Source organism: Mastigoproctus giganteus, chromosome 13 (genome assembly GCF_048544385.1).
Source record: "Mastigoproctus giganteus isolate SK-2022 chromosome 13, ASM4854438v1, whole genome shotgun sequence".
Classification (NCBI taxonomy): Eukaryota; Metazoa; Arthropoda; class Arachnida; order Uropygi; family Thelyphonidae; genus Mastigoproctus; species Mastigoproctus giganteus.
This window is the reverse complement of record NC_143587.1, coordinates 74,230,666-74,252,850: the sequence shown is the minus strand read 5'-3', so window position 1 is coordinate 74,252,850 and position 22,185 is coordinate 74,230,666. Positions and strand designations below refer to the sequence as shown.

General features: G+C 37.2%; 1 protein-coding gene across 2 annotated transcripts in view; it reads left to right on the top strand.

Annotated features, from left to right (window-relative positions):
• The window catches only part of Jwa (PRA1 family protein Jwa), a 75,445-nt gene that overhangs the window by 25,122 nt on the left and 28,138 nt on the right, over positions 1-22,185 (top strand). For both annotated transcript variants that reach the window (XM_090387596.1, XM_090387595.1), the window contains exon 3: positions 17,477-17,548. In XM_090387596.1, coding sequence (XP_090243722.1) covers positions 17,477-17,548 — 72 coding nt within the window. The remainder of the gene's footprint in view (positions 1-17,476; positions 17,549-22,185) is intronic.

Genomic DNA, 22,185 nt, shown 5'->3' with positions numbered 1-22,185 from the left:
CTACTCTGTCTTCTCCCCCTCAACCACCCCTTTATCCATAGCAGCAATTTGCCTCCAATGCCACACTGCTCCAATTTGTGCAGCAGTCTTCCATGTGCAACAGTATCAAAAGCCTTTCTAAGATCCAAGTATATAATATCAAAGTTATTCCTTGCATCCAGTTCTTTTGTGACTGCATCATAGTATCCAATCAGAGAAAGGCTTATATAACAGAAAATGGTCAAGAGAAAAGTTCCTGCTCAATATTTTTCCAGCTCGCTTCATCCTTTTATACCAAAATGATTTAGTTTCATTTTATGAAATTTGGGTGCATAGGCATTGTCCAGTTATAATAGTTCAAAATGAATTGAATCATTTTTTTTAATATAACAGAAATAAGTGGAAAATTTGTGGCTCTCTATAAATAAAGATTACATTAATTTTTTTTAGTATGAATTTTAGTTGTTCATGCCTGCCTCATATAATTGCTGCCCTTATTAAAAAAAAAAAAAAAAAAAAACCCATAATATTCTTTAAATACAGTTATTCAAAAAAAAATTCATTTTTTGGGGTGGATGGTACATTTCCACATACTATAAATATCCATTTAGCAGATCCATATATTCATTGCAAATCAAGTTGCATCCAGCATTGATAGTTTTGTTCCTTTTTTCATTTATTCTTGTTCAGGGTTTAACTGTATTCAAGTGCCAACCTGAATGCGTGTCAGTTGATGGAGAATCTTTTTGACTCGATTTGAACCTTTATCTGTCTCACTGTTGTAACATAATTAGGAACAGTTTTTCTCTTTATTTTTGCAGAAAAATAGTAAAACTACATTAAAATCAGTGTTATAATTTTTTTTTTTTTGAAAAACATTGATATTTTAAAACTTTTGCAAATCTCATATTTTCATTAACAGTTACAGCTGTAATAAATTCCTCAGAATAGTTTGCTTGTTCAGTTGGCTATAAAAAAAGCAAACTTTATTCTGGAGGATTTTTTGTTTCCAACATGGTGAGGCGCCTCAGTAGCCAGGTGGGAAGGAGCAGCAGTGCATAGCACACACTTCTTGATTAGACCGGGGTTCGAGCCCGTCACCACCAAATACGGAGGATGCGGAAAGGTCAAGGGAATGACCACCGCATATTCACGGAGCAATATGGCCTTAGTTGCTAATGCTCCTCAAAAACCAAAAAACAACAACAACCAACATGGTGCATGTAGTAGGCCCAGGGATGATTAAAAAAAAAAAAAAAAAAAAAAAAAAAAGGTAAAGTGCAGCCATTATCAACCCACTGCAGGATGGAAGCCTCCTCAACAATTCATGCTGAGGGAAATGGACCATAATCTGCCATGCTGGTCCAGTGCGGGTTGGCAGATCGACCGTATTCAGCAGTCAGGGGCTTGAACCCCAGTCTACTCAAAGAGCATGTGCTACTGTACTCCCCAGGGATGATACTCTCTCTCTCAATTTAGAAAACAATAAAGATTAATAAAAAGAACTTTATGAAAACTAATATCATTAATGATTTATTTCTTTTTCAAAGGAAATAAATGTACATATTTCCCTTGGGGGGGGGTCAGTGAGCACACAATGTGCCTGGGGACATATCTTTTAATTGCCATGAGTATCAAGGCTTGAGAGAAGAGTTAGTGGGTAATGTGCCTAATCTTCAGTCATTGACACCAGGATGTGAGGCACGTCTTGTTGCAACAAAGGAATCTTTTTTAGCATTCCAAACCTTTGCCTTGAAGGTTTTTCGAAGAGGATGTGCATTCCTGCAGTTGGAACAGACGCAAGATAGGATAGAGAAAAGTGACTGACATCGGTTTGATTACTTTAAGAACTACATTGGAGGTCAGTGTCAGAACATGTGTAAGTTGGCTTCTAGTTATCAGAATGGAGGTCTTAATTGATTAGAGGCGGCCAGGGGTTGGCAACCTTTTTTTGAGTGAAGAGCTATTTTTGATCTAATTAAAAAAAAATCTAAAGAGCCACACCTCAGCTCAAGCTGGGATGAGGGGGGGGAGTTTTTTAAGAAATGGAATAGTGGGAAATTATTTTAATAAAAAAAATATATCTTTTTTGAAATATTATTTATTAATACTGAAAAAACTTAAACATCCAATTAGGTATGAATTAATGTGACTTTTGCTGCCGAACTTCTTGAACGAGTCTCCAACATCAGGCAAGTATGCCATAATTTTCATCTTTATACATGCTGAAAGACTCTTTGTTCGGATGGTTTCTTCATTTATTTTTAATATAGTTCATGTTCGAAAATATTTGCTCGCAGAAATACATCGCTTGTAGTACATGTGGGCTAAAGAGCTGCATGCGGCTCGTAAGCCACAGGTTGCTGCCCCCCCCCAGATAGGTATGGAATGTGCAGTACTGTTCTGATTAATAATAAGTTGCTCACTCTTAAATAACATCATTCCTGATGTCTGAAAGGAGGAAAGCTGTTATTCTATAAGCATCTCCTTGTTGTGCTGGGTTGCTATCAATCTGAACTGGGCAGCTCCTTGTGCTGTCCTGTCCTGTCAAAATGTGTGGGTGAACTGCAGTTATCTTTTTGAGAGAACTGGATAGACTTCAGGCATCGTTCCATACTTTTGAATAGCTGTAGCACATTTTCTGTATAATAGTGTAAATTGTAATACATATTGTATGTGCAGTATTGTAATTTATGGTGGGATGCCAGAATTTTGCAGAGAATGCTTAGTACAATAAATAAATAAAAAAAAGTCACAGTGGCTGTACATTTTGGTGATAGCACAGCATAAGGACTCAAACTCACAAACTCCTTACTCATTGGCTGCATACACTAATCATAGGACCATGGTTTTCCCAAAAAATGTGAATGTTCAGTGAGTTTAATTTCTATACGGTGTGGACTTTAAAATGCATTTCTGAAGAAGGAAAAGTCCAAAAATCTTCATTGCTGAAGTGATAATTACTTGGTGGTACCTAAACAAACAGTTCAAGACAGAAATCTACAACCAGAAAATCCTGGATGTGCTAATGTTTCAAATAATACTGTATTTGTAAACAATCCTTTGACTATAGCTTAATATAAAATCCATAGGTTGAAATTAAATTTTTATCAAAAAGCAGATATTTTTAAAAAATCTGTATTAAAAGTATTCAAGTGCTCAAGTTCAAAATTATTGGATGTAGAGAAGGACTCTTTATTGATTAATGCCATCTTTTAATAAAGTCTGCAGCTATTAAAAGATATAGCCTCTGTTATTTAAAATCTTTTTTGAGTAGCCATTGATATCAGATACAGTAAACCTCCCCCTATTCACGGTATCTGTGTAAATTTTATGGTTTCACGTGTTTGCGGTCACTGATTTAATTTAAAATTAAACCTAAATAAATGTGAGTGCCATGAACATTTTCTGCCATAAAAAATATGGGCATGGCTAAAATCATCTTGCCCGGTCAAAACAGCGCTCAGTGGATGGGGGGGGGGAGTGACACAATCGCAAGCATGGATGTTTCTCGCTAATCCTTATTCAGTATATATTATGTGCTTGTCATGGAAGGTTTCGTCATTTGCTTTTAATAGATATCCTTACAAAAGTGAAAAATCTACCATTTTGCAGTTTGTTAGTAAACAGACTTTTTCGAGTGTGTTCATGGTTAAAAGAAAGTGACTTTATTGTGGACAAATTCTTTTCTAACCCCTATGAAAATATAGCTATGAATAACAAGGGATTTGTGAAATGATCAAAGGTGATGACATTAATGAGTAAAATTGAGTTATTAGACAAAATTTCTAATGCTGAAAGTGTTGCATCAGTAGCAAAACATTATAAAATCAATGAGTCAACGGTACAATCAATCAAGAAATTGGAAGAAAAAATCCACCATAGTGTCCGTGAAAATGCACTAATTGCTTCAAAAATTTAGCATTAGCAGAGGCATATGATGCAAGAAAGCAAGCTTATGCAACATCAGCCAAAAAAAAAAAAAAAACCTTCCACTTCACCCCTCCGTTCGTTCGAAATACCTGTCTAGCTGAGCCTTAAATTTATTTAGGCTATCAACTTCCACAACAAGCGATGGAAGTCTGTTCCACCAACCAACTACCCACTCTCTAAAGGCAAATTTCCGCACATCTATCCTACATCTGTCTTTCCTCAATTTGAATTTATACCCTCTCAGGTGATTATTGTGAGCAAGAGGCAGTATCCCATCAGCATTGAGCATGCTCAAACCATTCAAGGCTTTTTACACCTCTATCAGATCACTTCGCCGGTGCCTAGTCTCCAGACACTGTAATTTGCCAAACTTAAGCCTTTCTTCGTAAGAGCAACCCTTCGTTCCGTTCACTAACCTTGTTGCCCTTCTCTGTTATTCGTTCCAGCAGCTCTACATCCTTCTTGAAATGAGGCCTCCAGACCTGTATACAGTACTCAAGGTGCGGCCTGACAAGGGAATAATCACCTCCCTATCCCTGCTAGAAAAATTCCTGTATATCATTGATAAAACACCATGAGCTACTCTTGCAACCCGTCCACACTGCTCAGTGAACTTCATATCTGCCTGCACAATTACCCCCAGGTCCTTTTCATTCTCTACCACTGTCAGTGTAGTACCACAGAGTTCATACATTGCTCTGGGGTTGCTGTTTCCCATATGTAGTACTTTACATTTGTCAATGTTAAACTTCATTTGCCACCTCTTAGCCCATCTGCTCAACCTTTCCAAATCCTGTTGCAGCAGCAGCATAGCATCAGTAGCGTCCTTAACAACCCTGCCAACCTTTGTATCATCTGCAAACTTGAATATTAAGCTTGATATACCATCATCAATATTATTTATAAATACAGAAAACAATAATGGACCCAACACTGAACCCTGAGGGACTCCACTAATAACATTAGTCCACGATGAGCAGTGTCCGTTAATTACCACTCTGTCTTCTCCCCCTCAACCACCCCTTTATCCATACCAACGATTTGCCACTAATGCCACACTGCTCCAATTTGTGCAGCAGTCTTCCATGTGCAACAGTATCAAAAGCCTTTCTAAGATCCAAATATATAATATCAAAGTTATTCCCTGAATTCTTTTGTCACTACATCATAGTATCCAATCAAATTGGTCAGGCAAGACCTTCCCTTAAAAAAACCATGCTGTGTCTGAGCTATAACTGAATTCTTGTCAAGATGATCCTGCAGTGACTTCTTTAACCAGTGCTTCTATTAATTTTCCTGGAACAGAAGTTAAACTCACAGGTCTATAATTACTTGTGTCAGCCTTTGATCCTCCTTTGTGAATTGGGGTTACGTTTGCACATCTCCAGTCTGTTGGGTACCTTCCCTGAGTCCAAGGAAGCTCTCATAATTATGACTAACGGATTGCTTACTTCCTTTGCTACCTCCTTTAATATAACTGGATAGATCCCATCCACCCCAGGTGCCTTTTTTGTATTTATCTTCAACAATTTCTCCTCCACTTTACTCTCAATTATTCCAAAATCATCTAGCTCGCTGTCAGTGTTTACTTCATCTATGGCATTCCCCTTCCTGAATAACTCCTTGTGTGTGAATGTAGATGCAAAATATTGATTTAGTTTGTTAGCTACCTGAGCAGGATCATGAACAGTTGAACTATCGATATCAAGTGGACCAATCTGATTCATCCCCTTCCTTCTAGAGTTTACATAAGTAAAGAACTCCTTGCTGTTTTTCTTTGCATCCTTTGCCAAAGATGTCTCGTAATCTGCCTTCGCCTGCCTAATTTCCTTTGTAACTTGGTTACAGATCAACTTATATTTATCATAGGCATCTGTGTTACATGTTAATTTTTATGTATCCCATGCATTTTTCTTCTCTGCCATATGTTTCATTAGTTCATCTGACATCCATTTAGGCCTGAACCTTGAACAATATTTCTTAGTTGGTATGTAAAGCCTAGTAGCTTCCAAGATAAGTTCTTTGAATGCTTCCCATTTTGAGTTTGCTGTTGGTAACATCATCAGTTGGTCCCACTGTATAGAATTTAAATACTATCTCAGGCCATCGTAGTTGCCTTTACGAAAGTAATAACCCTTCCCTTTACCCCTGATGGTAGTTACCTCCTTGAGTAAATCCCACTTCAGCACACTGATCACTGCCACCTAGTGGTTCCTGTATCTGCAGATTCTTAATGCATGAAGGATCACTACTGATAATCAAATTAAGAGTATTACTCCCTCTAGTTGCCTCCCGAACATGCTGATTTAGAAAACAGTCATCCAATGAATCCACAAAAGCCTTGCTAGTGTGTGAGTGACCAACGCCCAAATTCCAGTCAATATCTGGGAAATTAAATCCCCCATTATAAGACTCTCTGATTTACTGGCCCACTCTATTTCCCTGTACAGTTTCTTATTATACTCATCAGTCATTAGGCCTATAGCACACTCCTACTCTCAATTTTGCTTATTCTCATAGAAGTAGTGCAAGAATCACCTTCACCTCTGCCAGTGGCTACTTTTAATCTTTTAGTCTGTTAATCCTCCCAAGCTAGCAGTTTTCGGACCCGCCTAAGACTGCCTCAATAGCATCAGCAAATATTCTTGCACCCTTTCTATTTAAGTGTATTCCATCCGTATAGAAGCAGTCTCTCCTGTTATCAAGCACAGACCAGGCTGTAAAAAATTTTACCCCCTTGAGCCTTGCACATTTTCTCCAGGGCTGAATTGATTGAAAAGGCTCTCATCATGTACTCCCTCCTATTGTGTCTGGGCAGAATTGCAGACACTTTCAAATTTAACCCTAATTCATGACTTTTTTGCAACATTGATCTGTACTTGTTAAGTAAATCTGCAGATCTACTCTTAATGTCATTGGTGCCAACGTGTACAACAATATGACCCTTTGTGCCCTTAAAAGATGATATATGCTTTACAACGTCATCAACGTTTGCCCCTGGCAGACATACCCTGGTCCTATTCCATCTATCCTTTTTACACAATATATTCCCTGTCTCTCTGACAATACAGTCACCGACGATAACTAACTCCTGTGGGTCCAGTGCATTCTGCCTTGGAGGTTGCCGCTGTGTTGCCTGATGCCCAGAAGTGAGCTCTGGCGTTGAGTTGGGCAGCTGAGAGCTTGATGGGCCCCCTCATATTAATTTCTTCAAAGGCATCTACCCTACACCTCAAGCTCTCATAGACGCCCATCAGAAAGCTGAGCTAACGCCTAATTACTAGACACTCTCTGCACCTGGCATACACAAAGACATCCTTTTGGCTAGATCATGTACTGTTCCAGAGAGTTCGGCAAACATTTCACAAGTTGCAAATTTTTTTAGGCTGCAATGCATTGGAGAATTGCCCCCCCTCAGTTCTCCCCCGTGTCACAGCACTCCTGCCACTTTGTACCCGTTGCTTTGCCGCTGTAGTCTGGGACATGATATTTTAAATTAATAAGATCAATAAATTTAATTAATTGTCAATACTACACTATCTAATAGAATACTAAATGCAGGGATGCGAATTACACTATATAATTTTATGTTAGAGCTACCTAGTTACCACAATTAAAAATTTGAATTCATTACTACTCTATACAAAAACAATGGCTGCAATATTCGAATGAAACAACGGTTTCACATATATTAAGTAGTAATCTACAAAAACTCTTATCTAAAATAAAAATAACCAGCGTATCTAGAACTATATGGCTACTTATAAAGTTCAATATAAAATAACAATTAGGTAAATAAAATGGCAAACACTTATCGCTTTTTCGGAGCCTGTAATTCACTGCTGTAATTTTTAAAGAGAGTCGATCGCCTTCAACTGTTATATAAGGTATATCAGGCTTAGTGTCAAAGTTTGCAAATGATACAAAGGTTGGCAGGGTTGTTAATTACAGTAATGACAGTGTGCTACTGCAACAGTATATATAAAATTTGGGAAGATGGGCTGAGAAGTGGCAACTGAAGTTTAACATTGAGAAATGCAAAGTACTGCATATGGGTAGAAGTAACCCCAGAGGAATGTACCAACTGTGTGGTACTACACTTTGTATGGTATAAAATGAAAACGACTTGGGAGTAATTGTGCAGTCAGATATGAAGTTTTCTGAACAATGCACACAAGTTGCAAGAGCAGGTCATGGGGTTTTGTCAATGATACACAGGAATTTTGCTAGCAGGAAAAAGGTGATTGTCCCTCTCTATAAGGCAATGGTCAGGTCACGCCGTGAATATTGCGTACAGGTCTGGAGGCCTCATTTTAGGAAGGATATAGATTTGCTTGAACGTGTACAGAGAAGGGAAACAAGATTAGTGTATGGAACAAAGGGTTGCTCTTACAAAGAAATATAAGGCCTTGAATGGGTTGAGCAATCTGAATTCTGATGTGATTTTTCCACTTGTTCAGATTACAAACGTAAATGAGCATAAATTTAAATTGAGAAGAAAGACAGCTGTAGAATTGATGTGCTGAAATTTGCATTTAGCTAGCGGGTGGTTAATTGCTGGAACAAACTTCCATCTGTTGTGGAAGTTGATAGGTTAAATAAATGTAAGGAGGAACTGGACAAATGTTTAGAGGGAATGGTTGTTTGAATATTTTTTTTTTTTTTTTTTTTTTGGCTGATGCTACATAAGCTCATAAGCTTGCTTTCTTGCATCACATGCCACTATTACTACTATTACATCAGCTGTCTTTGAGTAAATGTTTAACTAGACTAGGATACCACTTTTAACTCTTATAACCTCTTCTTTAAATAGACTCTGACAAGTCAGTTTAATAAAGAGGTTAGAAGAGCCATATAAGCACTTCTGAAATTAAAAAGTATAACAAGCAGTCATTAGGGGGGGGTTCAAAAAAATTTGTATTTGCCCAAAGTAGATCAACTAATTGCAGCCTCAGTCCAAAGGAATTCCTTCAGTCTTTGATAAAATTTGAACCTGTTCCTCCAAACAAATGAAAAATGGGGAACCACTCATCACATTTAACTTGTCATGAAGAAAAAATTCCAGAGTAACCAAGAAGGCCACCATCATAGAAGAAAATGTGAAGTGGATGAGTTGACAAAGACTGTGTAACATTTGGTGAAATGGTTGATAAGGTCTGTTTTGGCCAAGGAAAAAATGCAGAATCACTTGCTCACCTTCACAAAGTTCTGCTCAATAAATCTCTCAACTGTTGCCACCTTTCCAGAAAATGCACAGGCAGAACTGTGTGGACCGACTTCTGACCACATGGAACAACAAACAGAAGTGACTTCTTTTTGTGAAAAGAAGGAACATTCCAAACAGAGAAACAAAAAAAAAAAAAAAAAAAAAAATTGTGTAAATATTTCCACATGAGTATTCTCTTTAGGCTTGGCAATGCTATTGGCCCAGGTAACAGTTATAAATACCTACATGATTGTATCTTCACTGAAAATGGATTGTTGGTAGAGAAATTATGCTTGAATGGGAAAAATGTATTAGTTGATATGATCTTTCCAATGACAGTGAAGAATCAAAATAGATTTTCAGACTTTTTTTTATATTTAAATATATAATGCATGCATAAGTGGACTTGGGTGAAATCCCAGGAGATTTTTTTTTTCATAGCCCCAAACAATAGAACCCATAGTACTAAAGATTCCATATAGGTTGATGGTTGAGAAGGCAGACAATGTTGGCATTGGACTTGAATTTCTATGGATTGTAATTTTCAAGGGGGGAAAAAAAACATTAAGAGATTGTTCCAATGAAGAGAAGTAGAAAGGATAAATGAGGAAGAGAAGTGAGCTTGGAGCTGAAACTGTGAATGAATGTTGACTTGTTAAGGCACATGTTCAGAGTGGTTTGGAATAAGGGATGAAATAGAAGTGCCGGTAGAAATTTCTACAGAAAATGCATGCAGCAGAAACTGAATATATGTGATAGGAAGTGGAGTGAGTTTGTGAGATTATTAATTAACCTGACTGCTCCTCTTTTTTGATAGAATATAGAAGTTTGAGAAGTTTTGGGGGCACCATCCTGGATATGGGAATAATATTCATTAGTAGGACAGATTTGTGATTTATATACAATTAGCAATTGTTTAGAAAAAGAATAATAGAGAGAGAGAGAGAGAGAGCGAGAGCGCATGCCTAATTTGATTCCTAAGAAGCAATATTTTGTGATGTGGCTATGAGAAGAAAGGCTTTTTTCAAGACAAGTGAATGTTTACCTTTCTTGAAATCTGAGTGTTGTTGAAAAGGGCTATGGGAAGAGTACACTCTTTTTGCAAGATATAAAATATGACTGTTTTAGAATTGGTGTTAACTAAGCTTTCTTTTCCCTACCAGATAATTAAGGGACTGGTGGTGGATATTCAGGCAGTTGCAGCTGTTTGTGCAGAGCAGGGTTTGCTGAACTGGAAGGTGAAACTGTGTATTATCATCAGGAAAAACTATGGATAAGATTTACAGTTGATGGAAGAATGTTGTTAATTTATTTCCTATAGTATATAAAGAAGGAAATAAATGGAAAAGAGAACAGAACCTTGTGGAATAGAGTATTAGTTGAAGTTAGATAGCCATCTACACTGTCACATGCATTGAGTGGTGAAAGAAAGCAAGCTATCCAATTATGATAAACAGAAGGCAGACCTTAAGATGAAAGCTTGTTCAAAAGACCTTTATGCCAAACGTTGCTCCTAACATTCCTAGGGAATACATTCCGTAGGAATGTTGGAAGAAACTCTTGAGTTTCTCTGATTTGAGGTCCCTCAAGGTTTTCCTCAATTTGTCCAAAGGTGAGTAATGTAAGCCAAGATATTATGAGTGAATCAATACTGACAGAATCTATATTGACAGTTACACTGGTCAACAAAATTTAATGAAACTTTTTTTTCATTAAAGATGTATACATGCTTTTCTAAACCAATTGTGTACTGATTTCAAATATGTTCTCGGATGGTTTTTTTTTTTTTTTAACATATGTTTTTGTAATGCAAATGGTGACAATATCAGTATAAGTTAAGACAATTTTCATTACAAAACACACAAGACTGGTTACAATTACATTTTTATAATTTTTACAGTTTAAAACCCAATACACTTTATACACATAGTTGTACAATTTAAAAATGTTGTGTGGATCTTTTGGTCCAGAATTTCACAGTTCAACCTCCAGCAGAAGTCTCCCAACATACATTTGTTTCAGAAATCTTGACAGTAGTTTTCCACTGACTGTCTTCATTTAATCATCCTGCTCATTACTCACCATGCTTAGGTTTTTAGGAAAGAAGTTTAAATGTGAATACAAGAAATAGTTTCAGCTGCATACAACATCCCATTCTATAATATTGAGCAGGGGGGAAAAAGATTTCTACAAACCAAAAAGATTTCTACAAAATCATTTGAAAGCCTGCCATGCTTTTAGTTCTAATATATTGAGGCATTTTTCAAAGCTTCCATCCTGTAGAAACTCATTTGGGATCCCTCAATAATTCTCCCTTTCACAGCACTGATCTTTGGAAGGTTCTTAAATAATGAAATACCCTCAAATTCATCTCACCCATCATTTAAAAAAAAAAAAAAAAAAGTGGAAAATCTTAATTGGATTCACTAATGGAACATTATACTGTATACTACTCATTCTTGGCTCATATGTGCTTCTTTGCAGTCATGTCTGATGTAATGGTCTGCAGTATAATTTAGTCCGTGCTGAGGAGGTACTGGAATTCTCGTGCTGCTAATGTTGAGGGATTGGGATCATCATTGAATCCAGGTTCGGATAAGCAATTTTGTGCTTATTCTTCTGAAACTCCACTTTCACAACACCAGGTGGTAGTTTGTTACAACAATCATTTACTCTCTGGCTAAAGCAATTTTTGCACATGTATCCTGCACCTATACTTTTTCAATTTAAATTTGTCCACTTATGTGTGTCATCTGAGCAAGAGTTAGGATGCCTCCTTCTGCATTTAATTTACTCAATCCATTTAAGGCCTTAAACACTTCAGTAAGGTCTACTCACAGGTGCCTGGTTTCCAAGTGCTGCAATTTGCAGAACTGAAGTAATTTGTGCCCTTGACTAATCGTGTTGCTCTTCCCTGCACCTGTTCCAAGATATCTACTTCTTAAAATGAGTCTCCAAAACTAGTATACAGTCTAACCATTTAATTATACAGTGGGATAATCAAGACATTTGTCTGTGCTGGCAAAATTTCTGTATATCATTGACAGAATCCCATGAGCTGGCAAAGAAGCCTATCATCACTACTCAGTGAATTCATGTCAGACTGTGCAACTACCCCTAGGTCTTTCTCATTCCCCATCAGCTTGACTGTAGGGATACTCATTTGATTTGTTATTCTGGGATTATTGTTGCCCAAGTGCAGTACTTTGCATTTGCCAATGTTAAACCTCAGTCGCTGTTTCTCAGACTGTCTTTCTCCAATTGATGAACATCATGGCATGATCCAATCTTCCTTACATTTCGAGGGCACAGCTCTAAAACGGTGTTTGCAGGCCGGCTGCTAGTTAGTACACTGGACTGAACCTATTGGTAACTCTTTACGATGCTTCTGGATCAGCTAGTGTATAATCTTGCTACCACTACTCTGCCGGAGGGAGTCTGAGTTGTGTGTATGCAGGGGCCATTATCGATGCCACGTTATGTCAAGGATCTGGGTATATTCTTACCATGTGTAAGAGTTGTGTTGTCTGAGTTGTGTATGCCATATCCAAAAATTTCATTAATTCGTACAGCATGTTCTCCCCCCCCACATTTTCTTACTATTGAATATGCTATGAATTGTCAAACTAAGAGTAAGCTTTTTTGCGAAAAGATCTAAACCCCCAAAATATTTCCTAGTTCATTTTACAAATATATGTGACCTCAATTCTAATCTCAACGATGTCCATTTCCACTTGCAATCTGCAACACCCCATGTACTTTTTATGACAGAATCTCAGTTATCAGTTGATTCAAATACTGCTCATCTCAGTTGCCCAAAATATTCGCTGTACGATTCCTTTCGTATCAAAGGTGGTACTTGTGCATATGTCTGTTCTGATATTCCCTGTTAGAGACTTGGTAATTTGAAATCTCCTCTTTTCAATCTTCTGTGGCTTAAAATCTCTCTACTTCATTCTGTCAAATTCATCTGTACTCTATACCATTCTCCCAATTCCATTAATCACTTGGAACTCATTGACTTTGTCTCTTTTCAACTTCATTTTCTCCAGTCCAACTTTCCTAACATTGAGGTAATTTTCCTTGGTGATTTTAATGTTCACAACTCAAGCTGGCATCTGTTTTCTAGTCACACCAACTGAACTGGTTGAGATGCTGAGGCTTTTGCAATTACTAATGACCTTGCACAGATTGTTCATTTATCTACAAGAATACCAGACAATCCTAACCATACAGCCAACAAGCTTGATCTTTTTCTCACAAACAACCCTTCTAAGTACACAGTCAAAGTGAGTGGTCCTTTAGGCACCTCAGATCTCAACTTGGTGATTCTCTTCTCCAATGGAGCCTTTATCTCATGGCTATTCCCAACTTCATGTTGTTGCCATTACAAGAATGCAAAATGGGATGACTTTCATTAATTCGTTTCTTCTTTTGCTTGGTTGGATTACTGTTTCAAAACATCTGATGTCACCATTTTCTCAGATCATGTCAGTGAAATTATTCTTGTAGGAATGGAATCCTTTATTACACATTCCACTTTAAAATCTCGCCCTTTATCTGAACCTTGGTTTTCCAATAAATGTGTTAAGGCTGTTCAAGAGAAGAACGTTGTGTATCGTAATTGGCTTGTTTCCAATTCTTCAATTTCATTATCTGCCTACACCAAAGCTCGCAACAGTTGTAAAGCAGTTATTAATCAGTCCAAACTAGATTTTGAACAGGCTGTGAGTAGAAAACTTGCTTCTTGCCCTAATGGTAACCAAGCATTCTAGTCTCTTGCGAAAGCTATTGGCTGTAACTTTTGCCCATCTCTGTTTCCACCTCTGTCAAAACCAGATGGTTCTCTTGTCACTTCAGCCAATGATAAAGCTGACCTGCTAGCATCCCTTTTTTCTTCCAACTCATGTATTAATGATTTTGGTAAAACACCTCCCACCATTCCCAACCTGCTCCATTCAATGCCTCCTGTGGTCTTCCGTCAAAAGGATGTCAGAAGGATTTTGACAAATCTCGATGCTAAGAAAGCTCCAGGTCCTGATGGTATTTCTCCACTTGTTCTCAAAACCTGTGTTCCTGAACTTACTCCTGTTCTTTGCGGCCTTTTTTTCACTTTCTTATTCCAAAGGTGTTTTTCCTTCAGCTTGGAAATTTGCTCATATCCAGCCAGTTCCTAAAAAAGGGTGACAAATCCCTCCTAATAGAACATCCCCTTCCATTTCAGTGTGTCCTATCCCTGTAAAAACAGTTCCTCCTATTAGCACAGATGACACTTTAAAAAATTCTACCTCATGAGTCTTGCTGCACTGTCTCTCCATGGTAGAATTAATTGACAAGGTTCTCATCGTGTATTCCCTCCTACCTTGTGTGGTTAGGTGGACATTTTCAAATTTAATCTTAACTTGACTTTTTTTTTTTTTTTGAACATTGCCCTATGAAATCTATTCTTAATATCATTAGTGTCAGTGTGTACATCAGTTCGTCTTCAGCATCATTAACTTTTTCTCCTGGCAGACAGAACTTGGTCCTATTCCACCTATCTGTTTCATACAATATATTTTCTATTTCCCGGACAATTTGAGGGTTTAGTGTCAAACATTAGCTACAATTTCTTTTTTTTTTTGAGATAACTTTAGTTTTGCTTTGTACAAATAATAATGCATATAATGTCATAGAACTGTATCTCTCTAGTATTTTACAAGTTAGCTTGGGCTGTAAGCACATTTCTAGTAAACCAAGAAAATCTCAAATGAGTTTTTCTTGGTTAATTACAAAAAAAGGTAACTACAAAATGATTTTGTAGTTAATGTTGTTTGACCCTAAACCCTCAAATTGGCCCTTCATTAACATCCAAAATTCTAGACAGACAAATTTCAGATTGCATGAAAAGGAGCCATGAAGCATATAGGTTCTTTAAAGGAGGCAGGTTTCATCCTTCACAGGTCAGCCACTGGAAAAACTGCCTATTGTATCAGAGTCAGTGACTGGAGGAATGTAGCTTGCAACTGCATTAGGCTAGGTGATTAACTCTGGAAATCATATTTCTTTATATTTCTTTGGTTATAAGAACTGCTACAACAGACTGGTAAGTACTGTCACTGATTATAGTGACAGTTGACACTCATTTCATGCGAGTTCTAGAATTGCAGTTTATTATGTAGCCTTCTCTTGTGGTGCACGTCAGATGGTTGGTGTTGGTGGGATTCAGCCAAATCTCTCTCTCTCTCTCTCTGTCACATGTTCAGTTAGCAGCAGTGGTGTATCCAGGTGTCATCGTAAGGGGGGCATGGCAACCAGGCTTTTGAGTTTTTTTTTTAAGAACACCACCTGCATTCTGTTTTTTTAATTTTAAAAATTTTGGTTGGTGGGGACTATGCCCTCTCTGCCCACCCCTGAATATGCCCCTGGTTAGAAGCACTGGAAAAAAATTTGATTCAGTGAATCAAGCATTTTCCTCAAGCTTTTAGCATTCTGGTTAAAAGAAAATTACCTGCATCATTTACAAATGAAGAGGTTGAATGAACAGCATTTAGCACTAATGACAGCTGCTGTAGATGATATTGCCAGAGTTTGGGCCAAGTTTTCCATTATCATATTTTGGTTAGGCAGGTTGGTAAGTTATACCGGGTAAATGGCAGGATTTTGTTTAAAAAGCAGCAGAAGGCAGATAAAGAATTATGCCAATATGTTAAGAATACCACTATGAGATGCATGTTTTTTTCCTGTTATATTTTAGCTCCAACTTGTTAGAAAGTAGTTGACACAACTGCCTTGCACTTGCTCTTGCATAAAACTTTAAAAGAGGTACGATTTGAATTTTTTTTATTGTGTCACAGCTTTAATATTAAGAAGTTATCATGCCTCAGTTTCTTCCTTACTCTTGGGGTTGGGGAAGGACTATCTTCGAAACAAACAGTGCATAGTATTCAGATTGGATGGCAATCCTCATAGCTAAGCTTTTATTTTATTGTATCATAAAATAGAAGGTACAGATCTTAGTAGCTAGCAAGAGATTTCTGAAATTGGGTTGCTGGCCATGTTTCTGGATTATTTCTGAATCCTGTGTTCAGTCATTTTTTAATTTTAAATTTGGATCTAGGCATGTACTGGATACTCATCAATAGTCTTATTTTTCAGATACGTTAGTGTGGAATGATATTGAGTTGGATATAGCAGGAATGAAGGCTATACCCAATCTACTTTAGCAAATCACCTGACATGATGCTCAGCCAGACTTGTTACATGACAAAACTCTGTAATAGGAAAATGTCTCTACCCTTACTACCCTCCAGACTAATTTTTACAGCAGTGCCAATGAAATTTTAATCATTAGAAGCCCAGAAAAGTCTGATCCTTTGTCCTGTCCCATGTGCAAATTCATTTTCTCCTATTTCAGCATCCAGTACAGATATCACAGAGAACTTTGTTCTTTTTGTCCCATTTTCAGAACTTGGCTAGAATGTAAGATCTGTTAGTTTTCAGTGTTTAGGAATTTTAACATTGTTACTGAGGACGGAACTTGGGGAGAGAGATATAAACTCATAAGTTTGTGTATATGTTTAATATTAAGTTCATTTGTAAAATGCATTTAGTCTAAATTTTCTAATAAGTTTTGTACACAGAAGTGACCTTTACAAGTATTTCACAACCTTCATTCTGAATGCCATACTACAGCTAAATGTAAAAGAAACTCTGACTGTTATTACTGCAGTAGACTTTCAGAATAGCGGCACCTTCGGGGATTCAAGATGTCATTATTTCGATTTTTCCGTTATCTAGAAAGTTTTATTTTTAATATATTTAATGCAGAAATAATCAGGCTAAATAACAAATAGAGAGATTTAAGAATGAATTTTATTAACTGCACATAAAAAACATAAACATGTTGACTATCCAACGTTATATTCTGCCATTAATACATCTACTTACGCCCATTCTATTTTCTATTATTATATAAAGTTTGCCACTAAACTTTAATGTTCTTAATTATTCTTATTTTCTTCTCTGTATGAGGTTTATTAACTTTAGGAGCCATAGTGAGAGGTTTTTAATTTAAAATAAATGTAAAACAGCACTATAATTGGTGATATCAGTACAGAATTCACTTTCAAAAAGGGGAATTTAAACAAAAAAAGTTATCACATAACTTGCCATTTTCTTCTTTCTTTTTTTTTTTTTTTTTTTTTTTCAGTACTTTGTAAACATCCAATCTCAATGTGACTTTATTTGGGGTGCCGTTATTTCAACAGTCTACTGTACTTGTTTTTCAATATGCAATAACATAATTAGTTCTTTGAGTCATATCTTGTTTTAGTTTGGAAAATATAATTTACATATTTGTTTTATCAAAATAATTAGGTGTGCTCTTCATATATTACACATTCAGTAATACTAAAATCTTTCTAATTGGAATCCTTGTACCAATTTTGGGTAAGTATTTTATAAATATTATTCCTATATATGATCATGAATACTTAATGAAAATATAATAATGAAAAGTATTTTCTTTTTAATATGAAATTTTTATCCATACATTATTACTGGATGATATATAACCTGGGAACTTCAGAAGTTTTTACTAATGATGGCATAATCGAGAGTTAGCAAAATAATCAATTATGACAATTTTCATAATTGATTACGGTGGATCTCTGCTTTACGATGTTAATCTGTTCTAGAGACAGCATTGTATCGTGAAAATATCGTAATGTGAACCCAATAACATTGTTTTTTGGTCATTTGTTCCAAAACCTCAGAGAAGTTAAAATTTTCACTATATAACTAAGCTATTTATCTCTAAATGGTGATGTTTATAATGGAAATTGTACATATTGATTAAAAAAATTGATTAAAGCACAACAAAAAATCGCTTCAACTAAAGGATGCAAAAACAAAACATGCGCCAACACGTTTACAAATGTTGCTATTGGAAGGACCATGTAGTTCAGTTGGAAATAATCGTAAGCCCGTCGTAAAGTGAAGTAAGCAGGCATCAGTTAACATGATCACTGGTTAGTAGAATCAGCCAATTCATAGAATCAAATTTCAAAAACCCAATTCAAATCATTAAAAGGCATTACCTTTCATCATTATCATATGTTTGGTTATAAGAATCAATTTTGAACACCTTTACGATATTTTTCTAAAGCACATTTCCTGGAGGTCACTACCTAAAACAATGAAAACAGTTTGCAGTTTATTGGGCTTTTCTGTTAGTGCAATCTATTATAAACGGATAGTAAACTTGATCTTATTGCATTTCTGATAATACCATTTGCTGGAATTCTGTGGGTTTTTACGTTATTATGCCGAAATGGGTTTCCCCTTATTCTTCAATCATATAAAAAACATATTTTCAGAATCTTTTCTTCATTCCTATTTTTTAAGCTTGTTACTCCGTATCTCACTTGCACGTATTGTGTTAGTTGCAGTTTGTTTGTAGTAGTAGTAGTGGCATGTGATGCAAGAAAGCAAATGTATGAGCTTATGCAGCATTAGCCAAAAAAAATCACACCATTCCCTCCAAATGCCTGTCCAGTTCCTCCTTAAATTTATTCAACCTATCAACTTCCACAACAACAGATGGAAGTTTGTTCCAGCAATTAACCACCCCCTGGCTAAAGGCAAATTTCCGCACATCTATTCTACATCTGTCCTTTCTTAATTTGAATTTATGCCCCCTTAGGTTCATAATCTGAACAAGTGGAAGGATCCTATCAGAATTCAGCGTGCTGAACCCATTCAAGGCCTTATACACCTCAATCAGATCACCGTTTCCCAAGTGTAAGATCTGGTACTTTGCTGGATTAAAGCAAAGCTGCCACTCTTCTGGTCATCCCTGAGGTCTATCTAGGTCACGCTGAAGAAGCTCTGCTTAGTGGTGATCATAAACTACTCTACCAATCTTTACATCATATGCAAATTTAGACATCATGCCGTCTATCCCTTTATTGATGTTATTTAAGAAAATCAAAAACAACAATGGTCCCAATACTGTACTACCCTGAGGAACCCCAATTCTACTTCTTACGGCACCTCCGTAGCCAGGTAGGAAGGAGCAGCAGTGCGTAGCACATGCTTCTTGATTAGACCGGGGTTCGAGCCCGTCACCACCAAATACGGAGGATGCGGAAAGGTCAGGGAATGACCACCGCATATCCCGGAGCAACATGGCCTTAGTTGCTAATGCTCCTAAAATCCAAATAACAGACAAACAATCTACTTCTTACATTAATCCAATCTGAAGAATAACCATATATCACAACCTTCTGCCTAATGCCCTGAAGCCAACCTACTATCCATCTAAGGATTTTCCATGTGATTCAAACTTGTTACTACTTATAAAGCAACCACCCATGTGGGACTGAGTCAAATGCTTTGCTGAAATCTAAATAAACAATGTCAAAATTATTCCCTAAATCCAGCTCATGAATCACCTGTCAAAATAGCTAACCAGATTTTTTAAACATGATTTTCTCTTTGCAAAACCATGCTGGGTATCTTTCAGAATTCCATTTCTATCTAAATTATCCAGAATTTCACCCTTGTTCATTGCCTTCATGATTTTCCCTACTACTGAAGTTAGATTGACCAGGCGGTAATTTCCCACTACCTCTTAGAACCACCCTTATGTATTGGAGATACGTTGACACTTTTCCAAATCAATGGATCTCTCCTAAGTTAGCATTGGTAGAGGCACATGATGCAAGAAAGCAAGCTTATGCAGCATCAGCCAAAAAAAAAAAAAAAACTCTCCCATTTCACACCTCCGTTCATTCCAAATACCTGTCCAGCCCAGCCTTAAATTTATTTAGGCTATCAACTTCCACAACAAAGGATGGAAGTCTGTTTCACCAACCAACTACCTGCTGGCTAAAGGCAAACTTCTGCACATCTATCCTACATCTGTCTTTCCTCAATTTGAATTTATGCCCTCTCAGGTGATTATTCTGAGCAAGAGGCAGTATCCCATTGGCATTGAGCATGCTCAAACCATTCAAGACTTTGTACACCTCAATCAGATCACCTCATAGGTGCCTAGTCTCCAGACACTGTGATTTGCAAAACTTAAGCCTTCTTAAGAGCAAGCCTTTGTTTCATTGACTAATCTTGTTGCCCTTCTCTGTACTCGTTCCAACAGCTCTACATCCTTAAAATGAGGCCTCCAGACCTGTATACAGTATTCAAGGTGTGGCCTGAGGTGTGAGTTCAGTGATACTCTCATAATTAGCCTCAATGGTTCAATGCACTCACTTGCTGTCTCCCTTAAAATTATAGGGTATATGCCATCAACTCCAGGAGCTTTACTCGCCTGTAGGCTCCAAAGTTTTTTCATTAAATAATCGGGAAATTTCAATATCATTAATTACATATTTTTCAACTTCCCTCCCATAATTTCTCATTGACATAAAGGGTTTTCTTCTGTAAATATTGATGCAAAGTAACTGTTGAGTTCATCTGCAACATCACCTGGTGTATCTAATACTATATACTATCCCACAACCATTACATAAGGGTCCAATGGCTTTGTCCTTCCCTTCTTTATCCATATATGCAAAGAATTCCTTATCTCCACCTTTGCCAGAGATTTCTTATAATCTGCCTTTGCCAGCCTAACCTTTTCTGTGGCATTATTACAGTTCAATTTGTAGCTGTTACAGGCTTCAGTACTTTTTATTGCTCTTAAGTAATCTGGCAACTTCACTATTCATCAGACTTGGAAGAGTATTTTTTTTAATGGTATATACGCATTCAAGGCTTCTGTGATTAATATTTTAAGGTATACCATAATTCAATTGTATTCGCTCTTGGTGCGATATCTACCCAGTTAATAGAGGCTATGTACAGGCTTTCGTAATTTCCTTTCCTGAAATTATAACCATTCCTTTGCCTTTAATTACTGCTACCTGTCTTCATCGTCCAGCATAGAACTCCGTGATCAGTTCCTGCTACTGGTTCGTGTACTGTCAGTCCTATTATGTCATCTAGTTCATGGGATGATCAGGTCTAGAATATTCTTTTCCATAGTATTCTGCCTGACATGTTGATACAAATAACAGTCATCTGATTAATTTAAAAAATTGTCCTCCATGTTGAGTTTCCTTCCCATTTCCTCAAATCAATTAGAGGCAAATTAAAAAAATCCATAATAAGACATTTGTGCTTACTTGCCCTTTCCATTTGCATATAGAGGCATTAGCATTAGCATTAGTAGAGGCATTTGATGCAAGAAAGCAAGCTTATGCAGCATCAGCCAAAAAAAAAAAAAAAAATCACTTCCACTTCACCCCTCTGTTCGTTCAAAATACCTGTCCAGCTGAGCCTTAAACATATTTAGGCTATCAACTTCCACTACAAGGGATGGAAGTCTGTTCCACCAACCAACCACCCGCTGGCTAAAGGCAAATTTCCGCACGTCTATCCTACATCTGTCTTTTCTCAATTTGAATTTATGCCCTCTCAGGTGATTATTCTGAGCTAGAGGAAGAATCCCATCAGCATTGAGCATGCTCAAACCATTCACGGCTTTATACACCTCTATCAGATCACCTCGCTGGTGCCTAGTCTCCAGACACTGTAATTTGCAAAACTTAAGCCTTTCTTTGTAAGAGCACCCCTTTGTTCCATTCACTAATATTGTTGCCCTTCTCTGTACTCGTTCCATCAGCTCTACGTCCTTCTTGAAATGAGGCCTCCAGACCTGTATACAGTACTCTAGGTGTGGCCTGACCATTGCCTTATACAAGGGAATAATCACCTCCCTATCCCTGTTGGAAAAATTCCTGTATATCATTGACAATACTCCATGAGCTACTCTTGCAGCCCGTCTGCACTGCTCAGAGAACTTCATATCTGCCTGCACAACCACCCCCAAGTCCCTTTCATTCTCTACCACTGTCAGTGTAGTACCACAGAGTTGATACGTTGCTCTGGGGTTGCTGTTTCCCATGTGTAGTACTTTACACTTGTCAATGTTGAACTTCATTTGCCACCTCTCAGCCCATCTGCTCAACCTTTCCAGATCCTGTTGCAGCAGCATAGTGTCAGTAGTGGCCTTGACAACCCTG